Raw genomic sequence first — 15,473 nt, 5'->3', positions numbered from 1 at the left:
CAACTCTTGCGTCATCAGAACAGTGTGTTCAACGCATCACCGTTTCTGTTTAAAAAACGTTGTGCAACGTTTTGTCGGGGCTGAACGCAGCCCTGGTTAACTACAGGTAAGAGAAACTTTCATATTTACACAAAATACAGATAAAATCCAAATTATTGAAGGGTTATTATATAACCTCTCTGCAGTCTCCCAGGCTTCAAGATGTTCAAGTAAGTTGAAAACCAAATTGCAGACAGTATTTTTAAGCCGGTGACCATTACGAATGTGCACTAATGATGACAAAACTTAATAAAAATAACATTAATAAATAGTGTATTTTAAATATATACATCATTACAATGCAATAAACACTCCAGTTACCAATAAATATACCAACAATATAACTTAAAGTCTTATTATTTGAATTAGAGGAATACCGATCAACAGTCCATCCGAAATAAATACCACCAGTACTAGACACAATTTGTTTGTGGGTGCGTGTGTTTTTTTGTACACTCTGGACCAAGTAAATTTAATTTGATGTATTCGTTATGCTGCTAACACATTTTACACAATCTTCCAACTTGTGCATATAGCCTACATTACATATCTTCTCATTTGCGTTACAATTAAGCTTTATGCCTTTATCCAATGTAACGTCCTGGATAATACATGCTTTATAAGATTATGGTGTTCTTTAAATTTGACAGAGGTGTGTCACTATCTGTCACTGTTAGACGGCAGCATAGTTGAAGGAGTCTCCATAGCCCGCTTCACGCATGTATTTCTCCATGTCCAGCGGCTCAGACACTCGCAGCACTGCCTGATCATTGGCGCTTCTCTCTCCTGATTGGAGCTTTCTGATCAGATCAGCCAATAAGACTCGCTTCTTTGGTTTCCATCGACAGCAGGACTCGATGATAGAATATCTAGAGAACAAATGTTACTTTGTTAGTTCATATTATAGTGGCCATCAGAATAAAATAGATTAGTGGTGACTAATAAGTTTACAGTTTAGACAGTGTCTGATCACATAGTTGTCCTTTAATACAGAAAATATTGCTCAGGCTCAGAAGTTGTTGTTTTTATAGCGAGTCCCTCTCAGACTTAAAGGGATAGTTCACCCAAAAAGTATTTTGTCATCATTTACTCACCCCCAAGTTGTTCCAAACCTGTATCAATTTCTATCTCCTGCTAAACTCAAAGTAAGATATTTTGAAGAAAGTCGGTAACCAAACAGTTGATTGGCCCCATTGACTTAAAGAGGCTATATGCAACTTTTTCCCCAAAATAAACGTAACAATAGCCTTTTTATTTGACCATTTATGACTCAAACATCTCCTGATGAGCATACTGACACCTTGTCAGCTCACAGTGGGTGCACCTATAAGCCTGTATCCTATTTTTCCTATTTTCTGTCGGGTCGGATTTTTCGCGCGCTGTCTGCGGATGTGACGTCAAGCGCGTTCATGTTAAACGTTTCAGATCACTCTGCCACCACCGCTAGTCAGCAAACAAACTTAGTTTCTCAAACAATATATGTATTTGACTGTTCTTACCTCTGTAAACATAATGTTGACTTCTTTGCAGCGGATGACTTGTGAAGTGTGCACGTACGAGAGCGAGCAGAAAGGAAGAGCAGTTCCGTTTTTTGGCCACAGGTGTCAGTCGCGAGTTTAAATTTCAGAAAATCGCATGTAGCCTCTTTAAGCAGTCATTTTTTATCCTCCATACTATGGAAGTCATTGGGCCCCATCAACTCTTTAGTTACCCATATTCTTTAAAATATTGTCTTTTGTGTTCAGCAGAAGAAAGAAATTCATACAGGTTTGGAACAACTTGGGGGTGAGTAAATGATAACAGAATTGTACTTTTTGGGTGAACTATCCCTTTAATAGAGATCTCAGTTATGTTTAATTTATTTGTTTGTTTTAGATGTTTTGTCCTGAAATGTCTTAGAAGAAATGTATCTGAAAATGACACAACTGTTTACATATACAGTATATTTGTATGGAGCAACAAAATTGATGTGGACCATTAATTTGGGAATTTGATGAGAAATGTTTCAGTTCATAATGAGATCTTTGACTTTTAATATCAGGCTTTGGGAGGCATTGTTGAGATTTCTTCTTAAACTCTTAGAGTTAAATGTATCTGTATGTGTGTGGAGAGGTATCCTATAGTATAAAATATCCTATAGAATTTAATAATAATATTAATTAAAAATAATACTTTTACTTTAGGGGTAGTGTTTGCATGGTTAGGGGGAGTATATCATATTTATAATATCATATTCTAAAAAACAGTAGAAGTCTATGATGTAACCTTTATGCTTTTTACATAAAATGATTTATGTGTGAGGGTAAAGTGACGTACAGTGTATTGGAGCAGTTGGGGGGTTTGGTTATTTTGTTCTCTCTCTGTAAATGCTGCAGAAGTTCGCTGGCCTTGATGTTGGGAAAGGGGGGATCTCCTGAGTTTAGAAACAAAGAGGTAAAAAGCTTTAGACAACTTAACCAATTTGGTTATTTTTTTTCCATAAAAAAACCCCAACTACAACCATGCAGCTGTAGCTTTCTCTTTTTATAAGAGTGATTTTTGTCTTATTGAATGACAGGCACACTCACCTAAAGTCACCATCTCATAGAGCAAAATGCCAAAGGACCATCTATGGAGGATTAAATAGAAATGAATACAATGTAAAGATAACATTGACTGAGAAACATTGATTGAGAAAACATTGACTGAGAGTAAACTCACATGTCACTGCTTTGCTGGAGAGGTTGCTGTCCCAACACCTCTGGCGCTTGCCACTTTCTCATTTCCATATCTTCCACATCTTTTATAGACCCTCCACTCATTTGCCTGTGATATGCCGGACCCAAACCCCACAGCTTGACCGACAGGTCCCGACCAACCAGGACACTTTGAGCCCTCACATTTCCATGGATGTAATTCTTACTATGCAGATACTCCTGGAATTTCAAGACCGGTTGTGTCAGAACAAGCACATTTGATCTTGGGTGTGACATTATATTTATTTTACATTGTAAAATCATAAATGCTCCAGTGCTCATGACTGTCCATGATTAATGCATGCCAGAGTCAAACAAAGTAAAGGGCTCGTTTTGATTTATGAAGTTGACACAGTATGAACTGAAAGCATGCATTGAGTGGCTCATAAAAACTCTCCATTCATTTATTTATTTTAAATAAATTGGCAGGTTTTCATGATTTAACTGACTTGTCAATATGATTGTATACAGTATATCTTGCAAGCTGATTTGTTATCTAACCAGAGCAGATCCAATCTGAGCGCCCATGGTAAAGATTCGTTTTTCAGTCATGTCACACGGTGCTGCCTGACCTGTGTGGTCCTGTGAAAGAGGGTTACAGTCAGTCAAAACAAAGGTGAGGTTTAAACTTACAGTTTGACTTTTAATCAATCCATTACAAATGAGATCATCAGTAATGACACAACCTCTACATCATTCATTCACAGGTGACCTATAGCTCAAATAACTGATCAACGCATTCAGAGAGTTTAATGTCAATATTTTACAGTAATTGCAAGACATGTCATGTTTATCTATCATAATTTTGTGGCTTTTAATTCAGGTCTGTTAGATTTGGTCAGTATAATATTTTTATATTTTTAAAAGAAGTCTCATGCTCACCGAGGCTGCATTCATTTGATTAAAAATACAGTAAAAACAGTAATATTGTGAAATTTTATTACAATTTAAAAACTTTTTTGTCTATTTTAATATATTTTAAAATGTAATTTATTCCTGTGATGGAAAAGTATCATTACTCCAATCTTCAGTGTCACATGATCCTTCAGAAATCTTTCTAATATCCTTATTTGGTGCTCAAGAAACATTTCTTATTATCAATATTGAAAACAGTTTAGCTGATTTTTTTATTTTTAAGGAAACTGTGATAAAAAAAATTGTCATGATTTTTTTTTTTACAATTTTAAATGACTGTCACTTTTGATCAATTTAATGCATCCTTGCTGAATACAATTATTAATCTTGCTGACCCCAAACTTTTGTATAGTAGTGTAAATTGTATATATTTATTTATATAAAATAAACTGTCCGTTTTTTAAAATATATAGGTGTCTATAAAGATTCTGCATACACGCTAACAGACATGGTAATTTAAAAGCCGCAACACAATTAAATAATTTAAAATATTATAAATATACAAGCACTTAAAAAACATTATTTACTTATTTTATAATTATCAAATGAAATCAAAACGTTGTTCTTTCTTTTCTAAGAAAACAGATCTCATCTTGCATTTGTGTCCAATACAATTAACTTTAGGATAAGAATATTCCTTCCACAATACCATTTGTTTTTTATTATTGAAATAGTATCAGTTCATGTCTGTGATGTGAACTAAACAGGGATTAGTCCCCTTTCACACCTAAATTCCTGTTTCAAAAGGAAATATGTCAAACAGGAAAGAAACCTAAACTTGTTAAGCCAGTTCATGACATATATAGCAATCTGAAATCTAGTTTCGTTTTTTTCCCCTGCAAGACTGAAAATACAGCATTGCTCTCGAGTCTGTACCTGTCTGCACCTCCACAGGAAGCTCAGCAGGTCTCCGTGATCCAGCTGTTCTACCACTATTGTCAAAGGTGTGCGCACAGTCTCCACCCCCAGTACTTTAGGCAGCGATGGATGCGATCCCAACTCTGAAAGGAAGTGGGAAAACCCCAGAAAAGACTGGATCTCTCTGGCATTGGCTGATTCTGTACGGGGAAAAATTGGAGTAGAAAGTAAGATTGTTCAGTTTATGAACTGCAATAAATAAACTATCTATCTATCTATCTATCTATCTATCTATCTATCTATCTATCTATCTATCTATCTATCTATCTATCTATCTATCTATCTGTCCATCTTTCTATCTATCTGTCCATCCATCCATCTCTCTATATATCTATTTCTCTGTCCATCTATCCATCTATCCATATATCTCTCTGTCTATCTATCTATCTATCTATCTATCTATCTATCTATCTATCTATCTATCTATCTATCTATCTATCTATCTATCTATCTATCCATCTTTCTATCTATCTGTCCATCCATCCATCTCTCTATATATCTATTTCTCTGTCCATCTATCCATATATCTCTCTGTCTATCTCTCTATCTCTCTATCTCTCTATCTCTCTATCTCTCTATCTATCTATCTATCTATCTATCTATCTATTTACATATCTGTCTCTCTGTCCATCTATCCATCCATCCCATCCCATCTCATCTCATCTCATCTCATCTCATCTCATCTCATCTCATCTCATCTCATCTCATCTCATCTCATCTCATCTCATCTCATCTCATCTCATCTCATCTCATCTCATCTCATCTCATCTCATCTCATCTCATCTCATCTCATCTCATCCCATCCCATCTCATCTCATCTTTTTTTATTTAATGCCATGTCAGCAATCAGAGCTATCTTCATGGCAAAAATTCAATTACAAAAACACAAATATCATATAAATACAATAAAAACAGAACAAAGATAACCAGCAAGTCATATTATACAATATATTTTTTTAAGCTACAGTTTTTCTCCATTGGTTTGGCTCATTTCTTGAAACAGAAATGACATTCTCAAAACAACATGGACAAACCTCCAAACCACTTGGCAATTGTTCACAACAGAATTGAATTTCTCATTCATTTCATCAAATTGCAAATGTCTAAGTACATGTCTCAATGTCTCAGTACATCTTTGCAAATGATTAAGTACAGGTAGCCTACATTTAGCACAAATTCCAAGTGAATAGATCTTGTTGATCTAAACTGATTGTTGATTCTCAGTCTAATGGTTGTTCGCTCCAAAACATGTCAGCGTCATTTCATTGTATAAGTCATCACATGCACAATATTCTGTTCAATTGTCAAAATTAGTCAAGAACATAATACCATGAATACCATATGTGTGTGTATAATATATATATATATATATATATATATATATATATAATACCATATAATATTATTGGCCTATTGGCCACCAGGCCATGGTGGATGTCCCAGGCCAGTGAGGGGGCAATATAACTATGTGTGCCATATCATATCTGAGAATGGTGTGGCCACTCACATCCCCAGTCTTGGCCCATATAATACACAGAAGCTCCTCATCTTCTTGGACCGCCTTCATTTTGATTTGATCCCTGAAAATGAGAGAGGCCTCGTAGGGCCTCACCTACCACAATATGCCATTGTATGGGACAATGTGAATTTCCACCATGGCCCGCTCATCAGGGCCTTGTTCACTACTAATCCAAGGATGGTCATGGTGTTTCTACCACCTTACTCTCCTTTCCTCAATCCTATTGAGGAGTATTTCTCCGCTTGGAGGTGGAGAGTGTATGAGCATCGGGCTCAAGATCAGAGGTCCCTGCTCCATGCAATGGACGCTGCGTGTGAGGATATTACAGGAGATCAGTGTAGGGGATGGTTGTGACATGCACGCCGTTTCTTCCCTCGTTGCATCGCAAGGGAGAATATACGCTGTGATGTGGACGAGAATCTGTGGCCAGACAGACAGCAGCGTGTGGATGGCCAGGAGGGTGAGGACAGCGACCAGTGAAGAACTGTTAGTTGTGAAACTCCAGCTTTATTTACAGCACTGTAGGCTCTATATGTGTGTTTATATTACAGTATATTATGCTGTATACATTTTCTTTTTACTCTGATGTATGGAAGTTACTTTATGTGTGTGAATGATAATGGTTACAATTTCCTTGGCAGTATGAGTGCAATGTGTGATGTCAAACCTTGGAGGCTACTCTTACCCTAAAATCCTATTTTTTTTATTTTTTTTTTCAGTTTTATACACAATTGTATTCTGTTAGCTAGACAAAAAACAGTACAGTAACCACTGTCAATGAAGGACTGGGCTAAGACTGAAAGGTGGACATGAGGGATATTTCAATGGTCCACTGCCATAGTGACAAAACATCTAAACATTTTGACTTGCAGTGCTTACACAATGCCAAAGGGACGAAGCATTTTGGGGGCACTGACTGTTTAAATGAGAAGGAAATGTAGTTTTGACACATGAGTGAACTGTTTTGGGAGAGGTATGAACTTTTACAGGTGAACCATGGTGTTGTGCCGAACCATCCACGTTATTTTGGCAAAAGCACCAACAGTGTTGAGAACGTCCGGTCTGTTTCAAGAAATGAGCCAAAGCAATTCAGAAGGATCTTTGTCATTTTCGTGGCACTGACTCTTTATATGGGAAACAAATTTAGTTTTGAAGCATGAGTGAACAGTTTTGGGAGAGATATGAGCTTTTGCAAGTGAGCTATAGTGTTGTGCTGAACTGTAAGACTGTTTTGCCAAATGATCTTAGAGTTTTGAGAATGTAATTTCTGTTTCAAGAAATGAGCCAAACCAATGGAGAAAAACTGTAACATATGATAGAAAATCCAAAACCTTTTCAGATATAATCTCATTAAAAATGTCCCATCCATCCATCCATCTATCTATCCCTCCATCCATCTGTCCATCTATCTCTCTGTCCATCTATCCATCTATCTCTCTGTCCATCTACAGTGTATCTCTCTGTCCATCTATCTACCTACCTATCCATCTATCCGTCTTGTCTGTCTATCCATCCATTCTGCATCCTTTTAGAGAATCAAACCAGCAACATTCTAAATATAGTGAGCATCGATGCTCCCTGGTTTTCATGGTGCATTGTGGGACTTTTTTCAGGGAGTGAATGTTTCAGTGCACTGGAAGGATTTTGCAATTGAGACAGCCCTTAAAATGACCGACCCCATGATCAGTGTCCTGACTACTCTACTAGGGAGATGATTGAGACTAAGTTAAAAAAATAAAAATAAAGGTCAGATCAGACAGACATGGACAACTAATAAAAACTAATACAATTTATTTCAAATATAAAATGACTAAAACCTAAACTAAAATTGGAATGAAAACTAAAAATATGAATCCATACTATAAATTATATTAGAATAACACTGATCCAACCTTACCTTTAAGCATTCGTAAAGTGACTGGCTGGCTGTCCATGACAGCTCTGTGCAACGTGAAGTTGTCCTGTTTCACTGAGAAGGTGGGGGCGAGTGGAGAGACCATCTGGAAAGTGCCCGGATGCCTCACAGTGGTGTCCTGAGGTACTGCAGGCTGGGAATTCTGCATGTCATGGTGAGGTTGGGCTGTCATGGGAATAATCTCATGTTCCATTGGGTTCAGCTCCGCCGGAGCTGTTGTTGTAAATCAAAACATTGTTTAAAGAATTTGGTGTATATTACGACTTGTGTGAAAGACCTTTATATAAACACTTTGATAATTAATGAACTAGATAATCTATTAATAAACAATGCAATCACTCATAAAGGGAAAGCCCTTTAAATAAAGACAGCGATCCTGCATGGCCAAGAAGGCTTATAAATAAACATTGCAATCATGCATGAAACTGAAGACCTCTAAATAAACAGAATACAACGACTGGAGTATTTGGTGTGTGTAACAAAGTCAGATGCTGTAGCTACCATCAATGCCTTGCAGGTGCCGTCTGTTGCTGTTACGGTGGCTGAATGTGTTATGATGGTGTTGTGTGTCATCTTTTTCATTTCTGTGGTGTCCATAAAGATGTGATGGCTTATGGGAGCATTTGAGCACAAACAAAATGATCAGCGTGACAAGAAAGGCCACGAGAAATAGCACTGGAATGACGATCAGTTCCACTTCATAATAAAGTACCTCTGCAAGGAAAATACAAACACAATAGGATTAGAAAGCTGCATTTTATTTGTGTTATTCACTGGCGTGAATGATGAGGTTTTTAAAGCTTCAGGCCTAGTCCACACGGACATGGGTATTTTTATAACCGGAGTTTTTCCTCCTGCGTTTTTAAAAAAAATCCCGTCCACACATGCTCGGTTTAAAAGTAATCTCCGCCTACATGAAAACGCAAAAACACGCTATCAAGCGCTGTCAAGAGCATGCCACACCAGCAGGCGGCGATATAACCCTAATCGTAAAGCCACGTTGGCCAATCAGAAGCCTGAATCAGAAGCAAAAACCCCGGTTTTACTGTCTACACCAGGGATAGGCAACTCCGGTCCTGGAGGGCCACTGTCCTGCAGAGTTTAGCTTCAGCCCTGATAAAAACTCACCTGCCTGTATCTATCTAGTAATCCTGAAAACACTGATTGCCTTGTTCAGGTGTGTTTAATTAGGGTTGGAGCTAAACTCTGCAGGACAGTGGCCCTCCAGGACCGGAGTTGCCTATCCCTGGTCTACACCATAGATATCATATATAAACGCTAGATGTCTTATGGCGCAGTCACTTCCGGCATCACCGTTCGGCCATCTTATGTCAGTGCTCTGTGCATTAAGGTGAGTGATCAGCATGCACACAAATCCTCATATCTCGCTGAAATATTGACGGATTTACAAACGGTTTGGTTTCTTACAAACGTTATTAACGTGGCTATAATTCCGAATGCTTGAACATGTATGTTATAATTTTTCATATGTATGCAGTGTATGTATGTAGTGTCATAACTACATCTCTGACGTTTATAACAAACCAAACCGTTTGAAAATCGGTAGAAAATTGGGCAAGTTATGGTTATTTAAAAGTATTTGCACCATTAAACGAGTGAGCGAGCGCACTGCCGCAAGATGGCCGCCACGTGCGGACGTCGACCTCCATTGGCCAGCAGCGCGCACGAGACATCTAGCCTTTATATATGATATCTATGGTCTACACGACAACACTGCAACCGGCGTTTCTGAAAATCCTCACCCTGGCAGGGGTTTTCAAAAATGTTCGGTTTCAGTGACCTGATACTGCGTTTCCGTGTGGACGAACGGCCGAACCGCGTAAAAAAAGTCACGGTTATAAAAATACCCGTGTCCGTGTGGACAAGGCCCCAGTTTAATGGTATGTTTACGCGACAATAATGTACTACGAAAGTTTTTCTTTTGTTTTTTCACGTACAGATGACAACGTTGTCAAAACGATCCCCATTGACACAAATCCACGAAAACAAATAAAAACACTGTATTGTGCATGCCAGGCCAGTAGTTGGCGAGGTCACTTTGTTAAAGAAACACTACGCGCCTATAGACTGAATACGTCACTGTTTTCACAAATTCATGTTTTTGTAGTGTACACAGAGACAATAACAGTATCGTATTCAAAAACTTGAACTTTGAAACCTGTTTTCAACAGTTTGCATTTTCACTCCCCTAAAACACTGTTATGTAAATGAATGGGCAAAATACATAAAAAGTTTTCTGCTTTTAGTTGAAAATGGCATGGAAACAGCCCCTTAGATCATTCTGGTCCCTTTCTGAAAGATGGCTGTGGCACATCGGGTACATTTACATGACAACGATCTCAATACGGAAAAGTTTTTCCTTTGTGTTTTTCGCGCACAGACGACAATATAGTCAAAACAATCCCCATTCACATGAATTCATGAAAACGACACTGTATTATGCATGCCAGGCTAGTAGTTGGCGATGTCACTTTTTAAAGAAACACTATGCGGCTATAGACTGAACGCGTAATACGCATGCACGTGACGTCACTCTTTTCACAAATTCGCGTTTTTGTAGTTTATGGAGACGATGACACTATCATTTTCAAAATATTGCACTTTTAAAGCTGCATTGTGTAATATTTAGGAGGATCTGTTGACAGAATATATCATAATACATATATACTCAATATCATATACATAACTATGTTTTCAGTGGTGTATAAAACTTTCATAATGAACCGTTATGTTTTTATTACCTTAGAATGAGCCATTTCTATCCACATACACCACGGGTCCCCTTACATTGAAATGCGCCGACATGTTTCTACAGTGGCCCTAAACGGACAAACTGCTCTACAGAGCGCGTTTCGTCACTATGTTGTTCTTCGTGCAAAGAAGCTAGCTAAAGTCAGTGAATAGAACACTGACATCATGATGAACAAGTTACAATAATATTCGCAATAACATATCTTCTTCTGAACACAAAAGAAGATATTTTGAAGAATGACGGTTCAGCAGAAGAAAGAAATGCATACAGGTTTGAAACAACTTGAGGGTGAGTAAATGATGACAGAATTTTAATTTTTAAGTGAACTATCCCTTTAACGGAAATTAACTGTTGGCATATTTGTTTCACATCAATAATGTCCAGTTTGTCCTGTTGGACATGGCACACAGCAATACTGTTAAACTGTTTTTTTCCACACAAAAAATAAATAAATAAAAATCCCCACAAGGACAAGTATTTCAGATATTGCCATCTTTGTAGGGACATTTTGTCACTATAACTATTGATTTCTCCCTAGCTTTTCCGCATCTAGGTTTCCTTCGGAGGAGCATTGTCGCTTCACACAAGAGCCTCTCACAAGTTAGAAAGAAAAAACAAAGCCAATCAGTTGTGTGCGATGTGTGTTAAGCAGGTGGGACTCAGATATATTAACCGTTTGTGTACCATGAATTGGTCAATTTTTCTCAGAACGCTTTTGTAAGAGATTTTAATCTAAATAAGATGTTTTCTGATTAAATAAAATAAGCCTAATACATAAAAAAGACACAACCGGAAAACAGTGGTTATAAATATATTTTAAGTTTTGATCAAAATTATTGCTAGGGACATATCACTGGATATTGGTAGGGACGCATCCCTACTAAATTCTACGCCCCTGACATATCGTTTTACTCAAAAATTAAAGGAACACGTAGACTTTTTGGGACTTTAGCTTATTCACCATATCCCTCAGAGTTAGATAAGTCCAGACATACCCTTTTCCTCTCCGTGCGTCCCTTAACTCTGTCTGACGCACCCACCGCTAGCCTAGCTTAGCACAAACACTGGAGGTAAACGGCTCCAGCTAGCATACTGCTCCCAATAAGTGACAAAATAACGCCAACATTTTCCTATTTACATGTTGTGATTTGTATAGTCACAGCGTTTACAAATAACAAGGTCACATGAGACACAGCCATCTTCTAACCGTATACATACTGGGAACTATATTCTCAGAAGGTGAAGCACTGTTACTTCTGCGGAGTGATTGGACTTATGTATTGACTTATCTAACTCTGGGGGATACGGTGAATAAGCTAAAGTCCCAAAAAGTCGGCTTGTTCCTGTAAGTAAAAATAATTTCTTAAGTTATCTTTGTAAAGAAACCTCATTGCTTAACTGGCTATCTCTGCTGTCTCAGACGACGACATCTTTTCCTGTCGGCCACCATAACTTCTGTTGGTTGCAATTTGTAACCTCACCACTAGATGCCGCTAAATTACACAGTGCACCTTTAAACCCGTTTTCAGGCCCCCACAACGCTGTTGTCTTCTTTATCTGTCTTTTACTCTCTGCGGTAAATAGAGCTCCTGTCCGGAGCTTTGAGCTGTCCAGTCTTGCCAACTTGGCGACTTTGTCGCTAGATTAGCAACTTTTCAGAACCCTTTACCTCTTTCTTTTTTTGAATGACTAGCTACAAATCTACGTCTTTTTGGGCTGCTGGTAAGAAAGCTTTCCCCACCCTTTTTATTTTATTTTATTTTTTAATCTTACTGGCACTAAACTTTTGAATGGTAATGTACAGAGAGAGACTAAAACTAATAAATTGCACCTAGCACATCACTTACCACAGAGAGAGCCTGGTATACATGGAAATGTTGTGTTGGTTGAAATAGACATACTGTAAAAAGAAAACATACATATTACTACCATTAATGAGATATGGCAAAGCACCAACTTCAAAACACTATATGTAAACTGATATCCAGCAATTCAAGTGCAACACTAGTCACATGCATCAGCTTATGGGTTTTATGAGTGTAAGGATAACATCTCTGGCATAAGCAGGCAGTGCATGTCTGCAGTTTGGCAACTCTCTTTGACATACAACTGTAAATGTTCAACATTGATTACCCATGTGGTTTGCTGCATGTTTTGCTGAAAATGTTGTACATTAGTGTGTATATACTGTATAGTGAGCAAGTCATTTGTATGTTTTCACAATGCTTTTTAATATAAATCTTCAAGCTAAATTTGGTTAATTTGGACTTATCTGACATTTATTCAGCTTGAAATATATAATCAGTTATGAAGTGCCATCTTATTTGATAAGCAGCTAAATATGTGTTATAATTAAATCATGACAGTATGAAGCTTTTGCCTCTATGCATAACACTAGCATGAAAAAAAAAGAAAAAAAGATCAACACTGGTCATCACAACAATGACATTTGTGATCAATAAAAGCTTTGAATTTAGATAAAACTGCCAGAGACATGCAGAACATCAATGTATGTGCCTGTACAGTATTAAAAAAAAATGCATTGTGATGAGGTCATGCCTTGAACACTAATTATCATCCTTTGTCAGGACATTCTTTCTGTGGCATTTGAGCTTGTGTATTAAACTACCAGACAGTCACTCAACCTGTTCCTCTGCATTACTGTCTTTACATCACAGACGCACCACAAATTAAATCACACACAAGAGTGAATGTGAGCTCAGAATAAAGTGGATTTTAATTCTTGGTATAACTGATCTAGAATTAAACCAGTGAAAATGTAGATAAGCTTAATTTACTGACCAGTCAATCCTCTAACTCTTTTGAGTTCTAAGTTTTCACACATATATATAATGCAGTATATTGTAATATAATCTAAGCATATTCATTTAAAATATATTATAAACACAAAAATGAACTTACATGTCATCTCTGTGTGTGAAGAATAATGCAACTATTTCTCATTTTCCAAACTTTTTTTCCTTCTTGTCAGAGGCTGTTTTTGCCGTGTATTATTCCCAAAGTATTTTCTCTGTCCTATCTCTTTGTGTTGTTCACGTGTTGTGAGTCAATTGCTTAAATTCTTGCTTCCACACCCACCTCCTACCTTTCTGTAAGCTCCGCCTTCACCTGAGTTTCTGCCATATATCACTGTACCATAAACAGCTTATGAAATGGTGTCTTGTAAAATGTTTTTAAACTATTTTTTTAAACTATTTAAAAATGTTTTTAAACTATTGTAGAGAGTATGATTTCTTTCAAGGAATGTTTAAATACACTTGCTATTAAATTTACAAGTATAATATATTAACAAGTATAACACATTGAATTAAATGTGAAATTTTGAAATAGTATTTTCCCATAGACTGTAAAAAAATATGGACGTAGTGTCCGTGACGTCACCCGTAGGTATTTTCCTGTCAAACGCACTCCAGGCGTACTACTATTGTCACGAACTGTCAGTATATTTTTCATTCTCATGCACTTTTAGTTTGCTTATCATTATTTTCTGTTACAGTATGAAGATCCAAAGATGACAAAGAGTCAAACAGGTTTCAAATACTAAGTGATTTAATGATAAAATAAACTCCAGCCTGTGCAACACTGTGCTCTAGACACAAACAACAACTGACCAAGAACTGAGGAAACAAAGGAACTTATACACTGATAACAAACTCAAATACGAACAGCTGTGATGATTAAATGAATATCCATGGTAACAAACAAGTGGCACGAAACGTGAACAAAGACAACAGGAAATAGTGATAACCAAACTAAGGGGCCGTTTACCCGACAACGTTTTCAACTAAAAACTTTATGCATTTTGGCCATTCGTTTACACGACAATGGCGTTTTGGGTGCCTGAAAATGCAAACTTTTGAAAACGGTCTCCGTGTAAACGACAAAAACACGAACCTCTGAAGACGATGATGTCATGCACATGCATATTACGTGTTGAGTCTATAGTGTTTCATCGCCATCTAATGGCCTGGCAGCAGAATACAGCGTTTTTAGTCGTTTTCGCGAATCTGTGTGAATGGGAATCGTTTTGACAATGGTGTCGTCTACGCGGAAAACTCAAAGGAAAAACTTCTCAGTTTTAAGCTTATCGTTGTCGTGTAAACGTTCCCTAAAAGTCCATGAGAATGAAAGCTAAACTGACAGTTCGTGACAACTACAGCCTACATAATCAAGAACATATTTTGAAGTTTGTGGCAGTATTATTCAAAACCATAACAATTAGATGCTAACAGTTTTATAAATGTTATACTCTTCTTGTCCTCTTATCCAGATTATTCAAAGCTAAAACTGTCTGCTTGTGTCATTAACTGTATTGCTTAATGTTCGTGTGAACATCACTGATGAAAAGTGCGAATCGGATATGGAACTGGCTGATTTGGTCCTCCCTGTTCTCCCCTCATCATGTTTCATGGGGGACGGGGAGTTCCCTTGGCTGCTCAAACCCTTACTGTGCCTCTCTCCAAATGAACAGGTGATCATAGCCTTAGTTTGTTGCCTGGGGTGACAGTATCGGCCACTATTAAACAAACCGGCCTCACTAATTAAGGGGTGGATGGGTTTAGTTTGGCATCTATGCTCTCTTTGTAACTCACAACCTCTCACACACATACACAAACACATGTACATGCCCCAAGCACA

General features: G+C 37.5%; 1 protein-coding gene across 1 annotated transcript; it reads right to left on the bottom strand.

The window, feature by feature from the left end:
* Positions 1–296: 296 nt before the first annotated feature.
* styk1a (serine/threonine/tyrosine kinase 1a) lies at positions 297–13,883 on the bottom strand. Its single transcript, XM_084131225.1, has 10 exons — positions 13,737–13,883; positions 12,662–12,714; positions 8,543–8,755; positions 8,024–8,254; positions 4,566–4,747; positions 3,276–3,356; positions 2,740–2,954; positions 2,607–2,647; positions 2,356–2,452; positions 297–908 (listed from the first exon to the last, which is right to left on the bottom strand). Exons 2-10 carry the CDS (start codon positions 12,711–12,713, stop codon positions 713–715), a joined length of 1,308 nt encoding a protein of 435 aa, XP_083987351.1. The 5' UTR covers position 12,714; positions 13,737–13,883; the 3' UTR covers positions 297–712.
* Between the last annotated feature and the right edge of the window lie 1,590 nt (positions 13,884–15,473).

This window comes from Abramis brama (assembly GCF_963993115.1).
Source record: "Abramis brama genome assembly, chromosome: 12".
Classification (NCBI taxonomy): Eukaryota; Metazoa; Chordata; class Actinopteri; order Cypriniformes; family Leuciscidae; genus Abramis; species Abramis brama.
This window is presented reverse-complemented; position numbering and strand designations above follow the sequence as displayed.